General features: G+C 44.7%; 4 protein-coding genes across 4 annotated transcripts in view; 2 read left to right on the forward strand and 2 right to left on the reverse strand.

Annotated features, from left to right (window-relative positions):
• The first annotated feature begins 989 nt into the window (after positions 1–989).
• Positions 990–6,412, forward strand: LOC108101313 (serine/threonine-protein kinase SIK3). Its single transcript, XM_017205614.2, has 7 exons — positions 990–1,299; positions 3,362–3,461; positions 3,519–3,636; positions 3,694–3,850; positions 4,100–4,208; positions 4,279–4,521; positions 4,664–6,412. The coding sequence occupies exons 3-7, from the start codon at positions 3,581–3,583 to the stop codon at positions 5,476–5,478; spliced, it is 1,380 nt and encodes a 459-aa protein (XP_017061103.1). The 5' UTR covers positions 990–1,299; positions 3,362–3,461; positions 3,519–3,580; the 3' UTR covers positions 5,479–6,412.
• Positions 6,293–9,050, reverse strand: LOC108101314 (cysteine protease ATG4B). The gene is made up of 5 exons (XM_017205615.2): positions 8,521–9,050; positions 7,789–8,131; positions 7,649–7,728; positions 7,038–7,583; positions 6,293–6,870 (listed from the first exon to the last, which is right to left on the reverse strand). The coding sequence occupies exons 1-5, from the start codon at positions 8,702–8,704 to the stop codon at positions 6,803–6,805; spliced, it is 1,221 nt and encodes a 406-aa protein (XP_017061104.1). The 5' UTR covers positions 8,705–9,050; the 3' UTR covers positions 6,293–6,802.
• Positions 9,051–9,147: 97 nt separating this feature from the next.
• On the reverse strand, positions 9,148–11,978 carry LOC108101328 (protein asteroid). The gene is made up of 3 exons (XM_017205637.2): positions 11,362–11,978; positions 10,866–11,306; positions 9,148–10,810 (listed from the first exon to the last, which is right to left on the reverse strand). The coding sequence occupies exons 1-3, from the start codon at positions 11,893–11,895 to the stop codon at positions 9,236–9,238; spliced, it is 2,550 nt and encodes an 849-aa protein (XP_017061126.1). The 5' UTR covers positions 11,896–11,978; the 3' UTR covers positions 9,148–9,235.
• Positions 11,979–12,275: 297 nt separating this feature from the next.
• The window catches only part of LOC108101294 (protein Star), a 29,898-nt gene continuing 28,767 nt past the window's right edge, over positions 12,276–13,406 (forward strand). The window contains 1 exon segment of the mRNA XM_017205596.2: positions 12,276–13,337. The gene's annotated coding sequence lies outside the window, so the exon portion shown is untranslated.

Below are 13,406 nucleotides of genomic sequence, written 5' to 3' on the forward strand. Positions count from 1 at the left end.
GCCCTCGCTGCAGAAAGATGCGCGCCAAGCGGCCCTTTTCCTTATTGAATTATTGAAGAATTGCTTATTCGCTCATTGGAAATCTGTTGCCCCTCCTGCCTGCATCGCCACTAGTTGAGTTACAGCCAACATAATTGGATGAAACGGGGTCGGGCACTCAACCCATATCGATTACATTACTGCCGAAAGTTTTCTCATTTTCATAGCCCTCCGACAAGCGTTAATTATATTTGACCAGCCGTACTTTTTACGAGGGTTTCATCGGCGAACGTGTTGCATTTAATTATTCTAATTTATGGTTCGCAGAATATCCATCATCGAAGTCGGTTATTATTAGCAGCCCAAATCTATGTTCATAAACAATCTTTCGGTGTGGTGGTTGTCGTTTAGCTGAGTTGGGTAAAAAATGGGAAATTAATGGCCTTCAAGCGTTTCCTGCGAAAGAAACTCATTAGGGGCACATATAAATTTCTTGCAAACGGAGGTCACAGCCGAAATAATTTTATTACAATTTATTTTCGCTTTGAGGGCACTAAATCATTGTTGGTTAGGCCACTTTGTTGCTCCTGTTGTTTAATAATAATTTATGGCAGTTTGAAGTTTTCCAGGCATATTTAGCAAAATACTATAAAATAATAAGTGACTTGGTGAATTAAAAATCTATCCCACTTGCTCTGCAAATTACGTATATCTTTGTCTTACACCCAAAACCAATCAGCTTATATAATTTCAATTGACCCGCAATCGAATAAGACGCTTACGGAACAACAGAAATCAACTTGGCTTAACTCTTCTCCTCCACTTACCAACTTTCTCTTGCAGGAGTGGTCGTTCTCCCCCGTCGGCAAATTGTTTGCAGACAAAGCATTTAATAATGTAAGACTGCCCTAAGACTTCTTGCCGTTCTGTAATTACAAACGCGTCGGGAAAGGAGAGTCGCACGAGCACGAGCACCAGGACCAATAGGACCAACACCAAACCAAAGAGCAAGAAGAAGCCGAGAGTGCAAGGAAAAGGAAGAAGGACGAAGACCAACAAGTTGCCAACCCAATCAACCCAATCAACCCGAACTCAAACCCAAACCGATTCCCCGGAAGTGAAAGCAGCAAAACGGCAGCCGTGGATACCAACGCGCTGCGCAGCTCAGCCACTGTGAAAGTGACGTCGGCGCCGCTGACGACGCTGCCCCCCTCGACGACGACGACGACGCCCCTGACAATTTGTCAGCCGCCCCCGCCCACTCCGCCCTACCAGCGGCTAACCAAAGCGCTGCAATGCGATCCCCGTTGCGGTCACGAGGTGAGTGCAAATTGAAATGCCTGTGGCGGCCAAATCCGACGGGGGGCCACCCAGCAACCCAACCACCCTACCACCCAACCACCCAACTTTTGTGCCCACCTGTAAGTTCAGGCGTTCTTTGAGTCGCCGCGATGGCTCGGTTAATGCCAATTACCTCCGCCATTAGTCACGGCACTCCTCGGCTGTCCAATACTTTAAACAAGTTTGTAGTAAAGTGAAGATTTAAACATCCTTTGCGTGATTAAACTCCTTATTGCAGAACATTTTTAATATTTTAGCACCTTAAGGTCCATAACTTTTTAATTTACAGTCCGATCTTAACGTGTCATTCCTCTAAAAGTTTATTTTTCTATTGTGGAAACAACTGCATCAAAACTTGGAATCCCAATTTTTTGTAAATTTTTTTGATATTTTTATCATGCAACCCCTTGCATAAATCCAAAAAATGGAGGTGCTCAAAAATTCCAAGGAATTGGCACTTCTTAGCTCATAACTTTTTTATTTGTTGACCGATTTGGATATGGCATACCCTCTTAATAATTGTGAACTAATAAAACACCAATCAACAACAAAATGTTTAGCTTTTTAAGTTAGTAAAACTGTTTCTTAATATATTGATAAATATAAATATTAAAAAAAAAGTGACAAAAGCCAGCACCTTCTCGCCCATAACCGTTCTACACTTTGATAATTCTGCCTTCCTAAACATCCGTGGCGTAAAACAAATTTCCTTCGGCATCCTTTGTGGCGTCGCATCCGTTAGGGCTGCAAATTGTTATGGCAGGATTTATCTGCGCATTGTGTCATGAACCTATTGTGCCAGATTTGCGCGTCCTTGCGCATGATGAATTGTATCTCATATACAAGTAGGTCTGAATGCAACCTGTTTGGCGGCAAACAAAAAATAGGGCTTACCTCTGCTGCTTTGACGTCACGTTGAAAACCAGCGCCAGGTTATTGTCGCTTGTTGTTTTTGGGCCATGTTCCGTGTGGGTGTGCCCTGCTTGTGTGTCTGTGTGTTGGTATTTGTGTGTTAGCTAATACACAAACCCTCTGCCGCAGCGCTGCAATTATGTAGGGGTTCAAGGCTAATTTGCTTGTGCAGCATTGCTGTTCTCAGGTTGTACACTGCAAAATATACTCCAAAATATATTTTAAAAAAATCCAACAGTTAAGGAATGCTAGGTTATAGCCGTATACTATTTATTGAAGCTTTTGTGTTCCTTTAGGTAAAAAGAAAAGCAAGCCATAAAAATATGAAATATTTTTGTATTATTTAATTAGATATTTTTGCAGTGCTCTTGAGGATTTGTTGTCTTTCCGTGAGCTCATTCACCGCCTATTTGAGGCTTGCGTTGCAGAATGCGCGTGTGACTGAATGCCAGCTATCCGCATTACGTATACGCCGCGTTGCGTTGCGTTTGCCCGTTTCTTAATTAACGCCCGCCCTTCTCTCTCACCCTCGATGGCTCAAAAGGTGGATTAAGGTGGAATAAAAACACACAGAAAGCCAGGAGGTGAAAGGAACGACGAGCAACAAGCAAACGCAGCTGCAGAAAGCGGCCACGTCAAGTGCAGCGCACAGTTCAAATTACATTAACAAAAACACAAAAATGTGTACCGCACTTGACCTTGGCTAATTGCAAGAGCAGCCATTTCTGGGCGGAAGGTTTCGGGGGTGCGAGTGCATAAATTACGGCCAGCGCGTTTTTGTGGCCGGAATGGGCGCAGTCAATGTTAATTGCTAGAACATGTGTACATTGAAGTATCAAGTAATCGCTGCCTCGGATTACTTAACCTTAAGGTGGGCCTTGTCCCTGAGAGAAATCCACGGGAAATGCCTTAAATTTTGACATGATTTTGATGAAAACGGTGGTTAAAACTGCATTAAGAGGGCATGAGGAAATTGGGAACTTTCTTTTGGTAGCTTAAACAAGAGCAAAGAAAAAAAAACATAAAAGTTAGGTCTTAATTTTTTTTATTCTTAACGTAATCCATTTTATTTACAGGGTAATTTATGTTTTTATTTTATAAAATCGTTTATATATTTTTCCTGCTATAGGTAACCATCGGCCGTCGCATTGGCCTCTACAGATTTTGTGGCGACATCGGACGCGGCAACTTCTCCAAAGTGAAGCTCGCTGTCCACCAGCTAACGCGTGGTAAGAAAATGCGTAAAGGACCTTATCCCGATCGGTAATTAATGGACAAATTTGCAGACAAAGTGGCCATTAAGGTGGTGGATCTAGATCGGGCCGGACTCGATGCCAAGGCTCTGCGAATGCTGTCCAGCGAAATAGCCACTCTCGAGTGTGTTCATCATCCAAATATACTGAGGTAGAAGGGGATTCCCTTTAAAATATGCTGGGTCTATATTCCTGAAATTTATTGCAGGCTTTTCGAGGTGGTTGAGACCCTGGGGCGGGTCTATCTGGTCACGGAGTGGATTCGCGGTGGCGAGCTATACAACCACATCACCCAAGGCGGTCCTTTGAGGGAGATTCATGCGGCTCCCTTGCTGAAACAGCTCCTGCTGGCTGTCAAACATATGGTGAGCCGTCGTGTTTGTACTTCGGAAACATGCAAATGAATTGTGGCGAACATAATTCAATTGTATCTCGGCTGAAAATCAATATAAATCATTTGGGAATAATTCATTTTAAAGCTTCATTTGGCAGAGAGATTCATGGTTTCTTTATTATTCATTTGCATGTGCTGTATTTATATTTAATTAATTTTCACTGGCATTGTTTGAGGCTTTCTGAGATATTAATTGTACGCTTATTTATTGAACCCACAGCATAGTTTGGGCTACGTGCATCGGGACATCAAGGCGGAGAATGTCCTGCTCCTCTCGGAGGATCGCCTGAAGCTGGCCGATTTCGGTTTCAGCACCCAACTTATCAATGGTGCGGTCGACAACCCTTCAACCCTTCCTATTCCATCAGCAAACTAATCAATTTCCATTCCCTTTGACAGGTGCCAATCAAAAGCTCGACACGTTCTGCGGCTCGCCTCCGTATGCGGCGCCCGAGCTCTTCTCCGACGACCACTACATCGGCGCCCCCGTGGACGTGTGGGCCCTGGGCATCCTGCTCTACTTCATGGTCGTCGGCAACATGCCCTTCCGGGCGCCCACAATTCCCGGCCTGAAGGCGGCCATTCTCAAGGGCGACTATCTGCTGCCCGGCCAGCTCAGTTTGCCCTGCATAAGACTTATACGTAAGTTTTTAATTGTTTTTTGCTTTAAATGTTTAAAAATTATATTAACAACTAATTAAAAATAACATAAAATATGTTTTTAAGTCTCTACAGTTTTTATTTTAATTTTAATGACTTAAATCCCTTTTGTATTCCATTCCAGAACGCATCTTGATCCACATACCCGTCCAGCGGCCCACCATAGATGACATGCTAAATAGCCAGTTTATAACCTGTCCCAAACTGAGTGCGGATCTGATGCAGTGGGAGATCAACCAGCACAGCAAGCCAGTGAAGCGATCCATCTTTTGGGTGCGCAGCAAGTCCCATCGGCTGAGGAAGTCCGCCTCCCTGAGGGATCGATACGCGGAGGTGGTCAAGAAGCCGGCCATAAGCATGAACACGCGACAGCAGGACGAGATGTTCGTGCATAACTTCCTGCAGCCGATCGAGGTTGGCCACGAACTGATGCTCCAGGGATCGGGTCAGCTGAAGGAGCCACAGTCCACCGAGAACGCCAAGCGTCCGACCAGAAGGTACATGTTGTGCGGAAGTCTCAAGAAGAAGGTCACTCCGATGGAAACGGAGCCGGAGAAGCAGTTGGCCAACGGCGGACAGTGCGGATCGGCCAAGATCAATCCGTGGAATGTGGAGGTGGCCGACGATTGTCCGCTGTTCAAGAACTACGATGCGGAGACGGGCAGTTGCATCATGTTGCCCACGAACACCGAGGATCTCAGCCAACTGGGAGCCCTGGAGTTCGAGGCCAGGCAAATACTCGCCGAACTGGGACTCTCCTCCGAGATGCTGATCAACGCCAGGCAGAGTGGACCCCGTTCCGACATCATTGGCGCCTACAGGATCGTGGTCAATCGGCTGCAGAAGCAATCCTGGCTGGCAAGGAAACACGTCGAGATGGCCCTGCACAGCGAGCCAAAGGTTGAGAAACGGGTTGATAGATCGTGCTGCATACTCTAAGACATCCGCGAATAGTTGTTGAACGTTTATATTACTCTCCTCGTTCTGGTGGATCCGTAGGTTTCCCCAGAGAGAAAGGCAAACTTGGGTTTCGGTGGCATTTAGCCAGGAATATGGGTCACTCAATACCCCTTCTTTGGAAAACGAATGCCGCGGTTCAAAGAACTTTAAGCTTGAGCCCCGCAAATCAGGTTTACCAAAAAGTAGCTCAAAGATCTGCTCGACAAGCGTAGTTTAAACCAGCTTTTCCAAAAGGATCCCAGTTGTAATGGCAGTCTCCCTCTTTCGTTCACACCGATGGTTGAAAATATGTAGATTTTAAAACTACAGATTAGTGATACCAAATGAAATTAGAAATTTATTTTGTGAATATTAAAACCAATTGGGAAAAATTCATTTAAGAACTAAATATTTAACTAGAGAAGTTGAAATATTGGAACTTAAAAACATAGATGGTTGAAACTTCTAATTAAAAAACAAAGGATAGAAAGGGAAGTAGAATAAAAACAGGAAGAGCTCCCAGAAGATATTTAACTGAGCGGCCAAAATAAATCAGATGGTTTGGAAAATCTGAGTTTGCCTTTCTGTGGGGTTCAAGCCGGTAGATCACAGGACAAGCCCAATTGCCCAATTAGTGTCAATTTGCCATCTGCATAGGCGCGAGTTTGTTGTTACCGTAGATTCCTACATTCTTTCCTTGGTTACTCATTCGAGAAAGTTCCTTATTTCGCGTAGCCTCAGTTTGTCCAGCCGTCGAGTCCATAGCGAGACGGATAGCAAAGTTGATATATACATATATATAGAGATATATACATATAGTCCAAGTATTATGTATTTAGTTGTTGGTCCATTTTTGAGCATATACAGACGAATATACGAAACGAATATGAATATTATGAATACAAACATATAAATACACACTTGGCTAAGGCGATCGATCTCATCGAGTCTTCAATGTACAACGTTGCATAAAAATGTTTAATTGATCATCAAAAAGCGAGTGTGTTTTTTGTCTGTAAGTGTCACTCTGTGTGTGTGTTTTTTGCCAAATTGTCTCCCGTGGAGTCAATCGCGTACAATAAAGCAGCATTATGAATCGCTAAGAATCGCATTCGTACAAATCGTAAACATACTAAAACCTAAATCTCAACCACTCGTCTAATTATGCACTTTAGCCTTAGTTTATTGCATTCGCAGCATCCACAGGGGGCTCGTCTTCCCGCCCACCGCTGCTCCTCATCCTCCTCCTCGTCGGCTGCTCCACTTTCGCCTGGTTGGACTCCGTCGGCTGTCGTGCGACGCAGGCGCTCCACCGACGAGCCTCTCAGAAGGCGGCACTCTCACTGGGTTTCTTGCCGCTGCAGCCGGCGTCGCTGTCTCTGCCGCTCTCTTCTGTAAAACGAAGTGAATTGATAAGGGGGTTTGAGTGGAATTGATAAGGGGATTGAGTGCAATGCAAGAGGAATTCAAAAGGGCAAGGGTTCACTCCAAACATAGAAAAATCTTTCTTTTAAATACTAGAAAAACGTAGGAAATCTTATCTAGAGTTTATTCCTTACCAACTATGGCAAACGAGTCCGAATCCGAGGTGCCCGCGGGCCAATCGATGTCCGGCATGGTGGGCCAGTCGATGTCCTCCGTTGTATCCCAATCCACAGCCCGTGTTTGGCTAATCTCGAAGAGAGCCGGCGAGCACAGGTTGAGGACCTCGTTCCTCAGCTTAGTAAGCAAGGACTCGAAACTTTCACTGGTCTTGCAAAGGAAACAAACCGCCAGCGAGGGATCCATGGCGGAGAAGCTCAAGCGAGCAGCATGCTTTTGATGGTAGGTCTCGTCGTAATCTTGTTCTCCCGCGGCGGTCTTCTGGCCCACCACTCCTGTTCTTTGTGTGGTGTGCGGATCCAGGTAGAGGACCTCGTCGTCCACATAGCCCAGAAAGTACAGAGCCTGATTGGGGCGACCGCCAATCATGCCACAACTGCTGTCCAGTTCAAGGCAGCGCTTCAGAGCTGGCACATATAGCGGGTTTATATCTGTGATGCCCAGTCTCAGTGGGATGATGAGGAGCAGTGGCTTCCAGGATTCGCCCTCCCGGCAGGAGGAGTCTAAGAAAAAGGATTTGCTCATAAGTAGGAAATATGTTGGGAAGAGTAAGTCCAAATCCACTTACATACGTCATCCAAGACTACTGTGCTATCCATGGCCACATGAACTGCCAGCGAGCTCCAGTCATCGAAGCGCACTAGTTTTCTGGAAATACCAAATGGATCTTGATTATCCTTCAAAAAAAGTCAAAAGGTTTGCTCTTACTTGAGAATTTGGGCCACTGTATTCGGTCCCAGCCACTCGCCCACCGCCTTGTTTTGGGATTCTCCCATAAGGGCTATCTGGTGTATAGAGTAGAAGCCATTTCTTACGTCTTCGAAACGATTTACGATCTTGAGGTAGGTGGCATCACGGCAATCCGACGTCCAGAACCAATCGCGACCCAAATGCAGGTCAATCAGAGCCTGGGCGAGGACCATCTGACCGCAGCGGAGCATGCAGCCCCAGCCTTTGTCCGAGGTGAGCTGTACCTCTCCCAGGGGAGAGAAACCATGTCGGTAGGTGCACCACAAACGGGATTGGATGTCCCTTCGGATAAGTTCGAGTTCTGGAAACATACAAGTTTGATAGTTTAAAACTCTGCTTGTGGAATATGCACAACAATCTTTGTTTAGTATTGTAATTTGTTATTTGTTATTTGTATTAGACCGATGAGGTCAGCTATATCTTCAAGTATAAACCAGTACAATAAAATTTGTACGGTATATTTACAGTGCAGATATCGGGGAATTCCTTCATTAAAAAAGGCTTAAAGCATGGAAAACCACGATGAGTCAAACAGTTACTAATGTTTTAGATTTAGGCCTGCATAATTTTTGACGATAAAAAACCAGTTATGTCTGTTAATAAATTACTTTGCGATTCAAAACCGCTTTTTCATATCGTTATACCAATATTCTCCCTAGAAGGGAATATACATATATCGGTTATTCTTACCCTGTATGGCATTGTACCGCCTTCCTAGGACCCAGACATCTGTGTTCCTACGCGGGATGTCCTCAGGCTCCCCGCTGCCCACCGCTTGGCCCACGGCACTGGCAAGGGCGCTCTCGGGGCCCAAATACGCCTCGAAGACGCTCTCCATAATCCGCGCTAGCTGATCGCTGAGCCCAACCAGCATCTACCGCCCGCCGGGAGGACGAGGACGTGGACACCAGGACACCAGAAGACTAGGAACAACGCCTCCGTTTTAGGTTCTGCGGGTTAATTGCCTCCCAATGACGTTCCGTTTTTTTCTTCGGCTGGCTGTGGCCTTTGTTTTGGGGCTTTGTTTTCGCTGGTAGCAATGCTCCTGCTTCGGACCGAGGTCACAAGGTCACAGTGGTGGCATTGGTTGTTGGCAGTGACTGGCGCTGATTACAAACTAAGCGAGAAGTAACTTTTAATCAGTCTGCGAAGCGTTTAGTTTGGTTTATTTTCGTTTTTTTGTTGATTACAACGATAACAGCAGTGACGTAGCTGTTAGTGTGACCGTAACTGGTGCGCCCATAAATATGGAAATTCGTGGTCACCCTTAACATAGGAATAACATTGCGGATAACGGTAATTTAAAACAATTGTAACTTTAAATTTTTGAAAACATTTTTATTTACTTCAACAAATCAGAATCAGAATTAATGCTTAAAAACTTTAAAATTGCACAATATTTTCACTACCCCACTTTTAGTGCGCAGAATTTGTTATTCAAGTCGAAGAAATCGTCTTCTGGATCTGCATCCTTGACCATCTCCGCGTTAGGATCTGCATTTGACTCCTTTGCCTCCGCTTTCCTAGTCGCCTGACGTTGTTTTTTCAGACGCTTCTTTTGCTGTGCCTTCACCGCCGATTGATCCACCTCCAAGCGCTTCCAATGTGGAATAAACTCAGCACACCAGTCGTACAAGTAGCAATAGAAATCGAACATTAAAGTAGAGTCCGGTAGCAGAAAGTTCTCTACATGATACCGGACATCCGCGCGATTTCTCAGCAGATCATACATATTATAGAGAAAGGCACCACAATATAGCTGATTCATTCGAGGGCTTAGCAGCGGGAAATCGAGAAGTGAGTTCAGTCCATTGAGTTGATACACCACAGCCTGAAACTCTGCAAATGCGTGAATTACCGTTGTTGAATACAAGTCGAATTTCTTCTTGAAGATCTCCTGCATGTGAAAATGCGGCAGCAGGCGTTCCTGAGTTAAAAAGCAATCCGATTTCGGTACATGTTCCATGCGATCTGGTATTGAAAGTTCCAGGAGAGCGGGCTTAATGCCACGTTTGATGCCCTCGGCTGCATCTTTATCTCTTACTGCTCGTTCTGCCTTCAATGTCTTGCCAAATCTCTTGCGGAAAGCTTTAACTTCTCTCTCAGCCGGGATTTTAACATCTATGGTTCGCAGCACAACCAAACCGATGATCAGGGAGTGAAGGTGCAGCAAATCACAGTGCTCTGATCGATGCAACCAATAAATAATGGCCAGAAAGTATAATCTCAGATCCTCCGGCAGCTCCGCCAACTTTGTGAACAGCTTTTCCGTATCCGCATGCGGAACGTAGGCTTGAAATATAGCTCTTAAATGTCTGGGATCCGGTGAGGATGGTTCAAACGCAAAAGCAGGCTCCTTCTCAATGGGCATTTTGAAATACCTCACATTAGTCACTCGGAGAGCTCTCGTGAGATAGGTAAACTCGATGGGGACGAGCTTGCCTTCCTTATCTACTTGCGGCTCCGTTTTGGCACCCTCCACATGATGGAGAAGGGAGAACACGTAGTTTAGGATGGGCAGGGCCAGTTCATTAGAGTCGTGGAAGGGAAAGTGCTCAATCTGCGGGTTGTTGATGTATTTACGCAGGTGCATGAGGTCCACAAAGAAGCGAGATAGGTGGGCCGGGTACAGTTTGTCTAAAAACCATTGCGGAAAGAGTAGGGTCTTATCTTCCACCTCGACTTCATCCGTTTCCTCTTCTTCCTCGACATCTTCTTCCGACTCAGCCTCTTGATTTTCAGCTTGTTCTTCCTCCTCCTGGTTTTCAGCTTCTTCCTGATCCTCGTCCTCTACGGCTTCTAGTTGGTTTTCAACCAAACTAGCAGAATCCTCATCACTTTCTTCGCCTTCACTGGCGTGTTCAATATAGGGAAAGGCATTCTCGTAGTGCTCCTCAAAAAAATTATAGGCATGGCACAACTCATTTGAGTAGCCAGAAATTGCTGCATTCACCTGGGACACAAGCGATTCCCTCTGGTTCTACAATTATATTTGTAATTAATATAAAGTAATAGTGAATTTGCAATAAGCATACCTTTTTCAGCCTGGACAAAACTTTATCCAAAGCCGTTTCCGATGTTTCTTCCTTTAGCCAGGTGAGTATCACCTGAATGCGTTTTTGCTGCAATTTCAGCTTACGACTCCTTCCTGCTTTTCCCAATCCTGAGGCAAAGAAGTTTTTGAAGGCACTGCGGGCTATATAATCGTTGCCCAGAAGAGCGGCAAAAAGAGGCAGTTTCTCTGGACTGAGAGTGCCTCGACCGCACAGGTGCGACACTCGATAAATGCAGCAGTCGAGGTACTTGTAAGTCTTGGTAATTTCTTTAGGGGCAGCTGCCTGCTCTGAGGTCTGAATGCCATTCACAATTTTATTAGCCTTGGTGCGCTTCTCCACATTTTTGGCTTCATTTTTACGCAAGTCGCGGGAGTCCTTCTGTTTGTGGTTGTTCTTGGCCTTTACTTGTTTGGTGAGCACCTAGAAAAGGGAAATCTTAAGCGAATGTTGAGTTGATTCATAATTTAATAAATACCTTCACAGTCAGTGTGATCAGAGGTATGTACTTCACATTGTGGATATAGAAATCCGAGTCGTAGGACAGCACTGGGCAGTTGAGTTTCCTGGCTAAGGCTGCCAGCTCATCGTCCGCCTCAAAGACGCATCGCATCACTGGAACTCCGCAATCTCGCACTGCATCCACAAAAACTTCTTTGAGGTGCAGCGGAAACAGAGTAATCGACGCATTCGGATTGATCTTCTTGATCACGGATATCTTGTTTCTCAATCGAGTGCCCACTGTCTGTAGCTTGCGCTCCTCGTATCCTCCGTCCATTAGGACATACGGGCGGATGTTGCACTCGGCCAGGACCTGAAAGAACTGCACCACAGCCCGGTAGAAGTCATCGTAATCCCCTCCAAAGGCAGAGTAACTCCCGGCGACATCCTTGTACAGATTACACGACAGGTTGTCGCCATCGATGACCAGGGCTGTGGAGTAGAGTTCATAGGGCTTCAGATAGATCTCCGCACGCTGAGCTATATAACTAGTAAGGCCACGAACTCCCATTTTCCCGGCACTTGTTGCCTAGCTGCAAGTTTTGTTTATTTTCGACTCGAAATGCAAACGCGTGCTAATGATAGTGTTGGAAAACACAAACATCTTTACTATTTGCTGCAAATAAGAATTATTTTTGAGTTATTCGAAATGAAAAATAAATTATGAACTTGGAAAATAAAGCCAAGATAATTACTTATTTGATTTTAACATAAATAAATAACTTGTTTTTTTAAAAGAACAAAAAATTATTCGCCTTTCCTGAATGAAGAGTGATCCGACTAAGAATGGTGGGTGCACTCGCTAAATGTAAAGGACAATGCCCTCATAGCCTAAGTTCAGTATTTTTTAGGGAATACACAGTTGGTCGAGAGACTAAGAATGAGGCGTTTCAACTTCTGGTCACACTGAGTTTGAGGAAAAAATCGTAACGGTTGGGAGCGGAGCGCGGAGTTTCGCTTTTCAGTGTTTTGTAGGCTGACAAAAGTGAGGAGTTAAATTTACTAAACAAATCGTTTGGGTGGCTTTGCCTCTGTCTACAATTTCAACCCAACGCTTGTCGCGCATCGAAAAAACGTAACATCGCGAGAGCTACGAAAAGCCATTGTGTGGCCGTCACAGGAAAATTCGGCAACAGCAATTGAAAACACTACGAAACTTCGAAAATTAGCCGAAATAAAAACACAGAGTGCAGTTAAAATCGCCATTGAATCGCCGAGCGCGTGCATATATACGGGTTCCGTTGGTTTCGTTCCGTTTCTTGTCGCTTTTTTCTTGCACACACTTTACCACTTTACCTTTGCGTCTCTCGTTCCGTTGCGTGAGTGTGTGGTGTGCGTGCGTGTGTGTTGTTTTTGTGTGTTTGTTAACTAAAGCACAGGTAGAAAAAAGAAAAGAAAACCATGGGCGAAATATGAATATGAAATTAAGTAAATATAAAACAAAAGCAACAGAAACATCCAGTTGAAACAACAACACACTCATTTTTCCCGTCGTGTTTTAATAACTTTGTGCGTCTTTCGCATTCATTTCATATAGTATTATTTTTCTCTTGGACTTTTCAACAACAGCAACATGAGTGAGAGAGAGCGAGAGCGAAAATCGTGATCACCGTGTCGTGAATGAATATTTGTCAGTGTGTGCGAAGCGTGCTCTACGCACACACACAAGTACGTAAACAACACACACAACAGTGATTGTGTGCGGCATTTAATAAATAATTGTGTGCAAATAAATGTTCCAAAAAGAAATCGTTAAACAACAGCCCAAAAAAACGTAAACCAAAAGTGCGAAAATTATTCTTCGACTAGATCAATCAGCGGTGCAAAAAAAATCTAAAACAAATAGTGTGTGCTTGTAGAAATCTTCTGGAGACTTGGAACGTCGAATTTTAATCATCTCGGTCTTTTCTTGGATACGGAACATCTACAAATATTTTCCTCTTTGCCGAAAAGGTGAGTGTAAATCAAAGGAAGTTCGCTTTCCCATTGGCCAAGGCCATTCCGGGAAATCTGCGAGCGGTC

Source organism: Drosophila ficusphila, unplaced genomic scaffold (assembly GCF_018152265.1).
Source record: "Drosophila ficusphila isolate 14025-0441.05 unplaced genomic scaffold, ASM1815226v1 contig_412, whole genome shotgun sequence".
NCBI classification, from domain to species: Eukaryota; Metazoa; Arthropoda; class Insecta; order Diptera; family Drosophilidae; genus Drosophila; species Drosophila ficusphila.

What these genes read in the sequence shown, in the direction of transcription:
- LOC108101328 (XM_017205637.2), bottom strand. Translation starts at nt 11,895, where the DNA reads ATGGGAGTTCGTGGCCTTACTAGTTATATAGCTCAGCGTGCGGAGATC. An exon ending in TGATCACACTGACTGTGAAG is followed by an intron (nt 11,307 to 11,361) that starts GTATTTATTAAA and finishes TCCCTTTTCTAG; the next exon opens with GTGCTCACCAAACAAGTAAA. An exon ending in TTTTGTCCAGGCTGAAAAAG is followed by an intron (nt 10,811 to 10,865) that starts GTATGCTTATTG and finishes ATATAATTGTAG; the next exon opens with AACCAGAGGGAATCGCTTGT.
- LOC108101313 (XM_017205614.2), top strand. Translation starts at nt 3,581, where the DNA reads ATGCTGTCCAGCGAAATAGCCACTCTCGAGTGTGTTCATCATCCAAAT. An exon ending in TGCTGGCTGTCAAACATATG is followed by an intron (nt 3,851 to 4,099) that starts GTGAGCCGTCGT and finishes TTGAACCCACAG; the next exon opens with CATAGTTTGGGCTACGTGCA. An exon ending in CAGCACCCAACTTATCAATG is followed by an intron (nt 4,209 to 4,278) that starts GTGCGGTCGACA and finishes TCCCTTTGACAG; the next exon opens with GTGCCAATCAAAAGCTCGAC.
- LOC108101314 (XM_017205615.2), bottom strand. Translation starts at nt 8,704, where the DNA reads ATGCTGGTTGGGCTCAGCGATCAGCTAGCGCGGATTATGGAGAGCGTC. An exon ending in GCGGTACAATGCCATACAGG is followed by an intron (nt 8,132 to 8,520) that starts GTAAGAATAACC and finishes GTATGTTTCCAG; the next exon opens with AACTCGAACTTATCCGAAGG. An exon ending in AGTAGTCTTGGATGACGTAT is followed by an intron (nt 7,584 to 7,648) that starts GTAAGTGGATTT and finishes CCTTTTTCTTAG; the next exon opens with ACTCCTCCTGCCGGGAGGGC.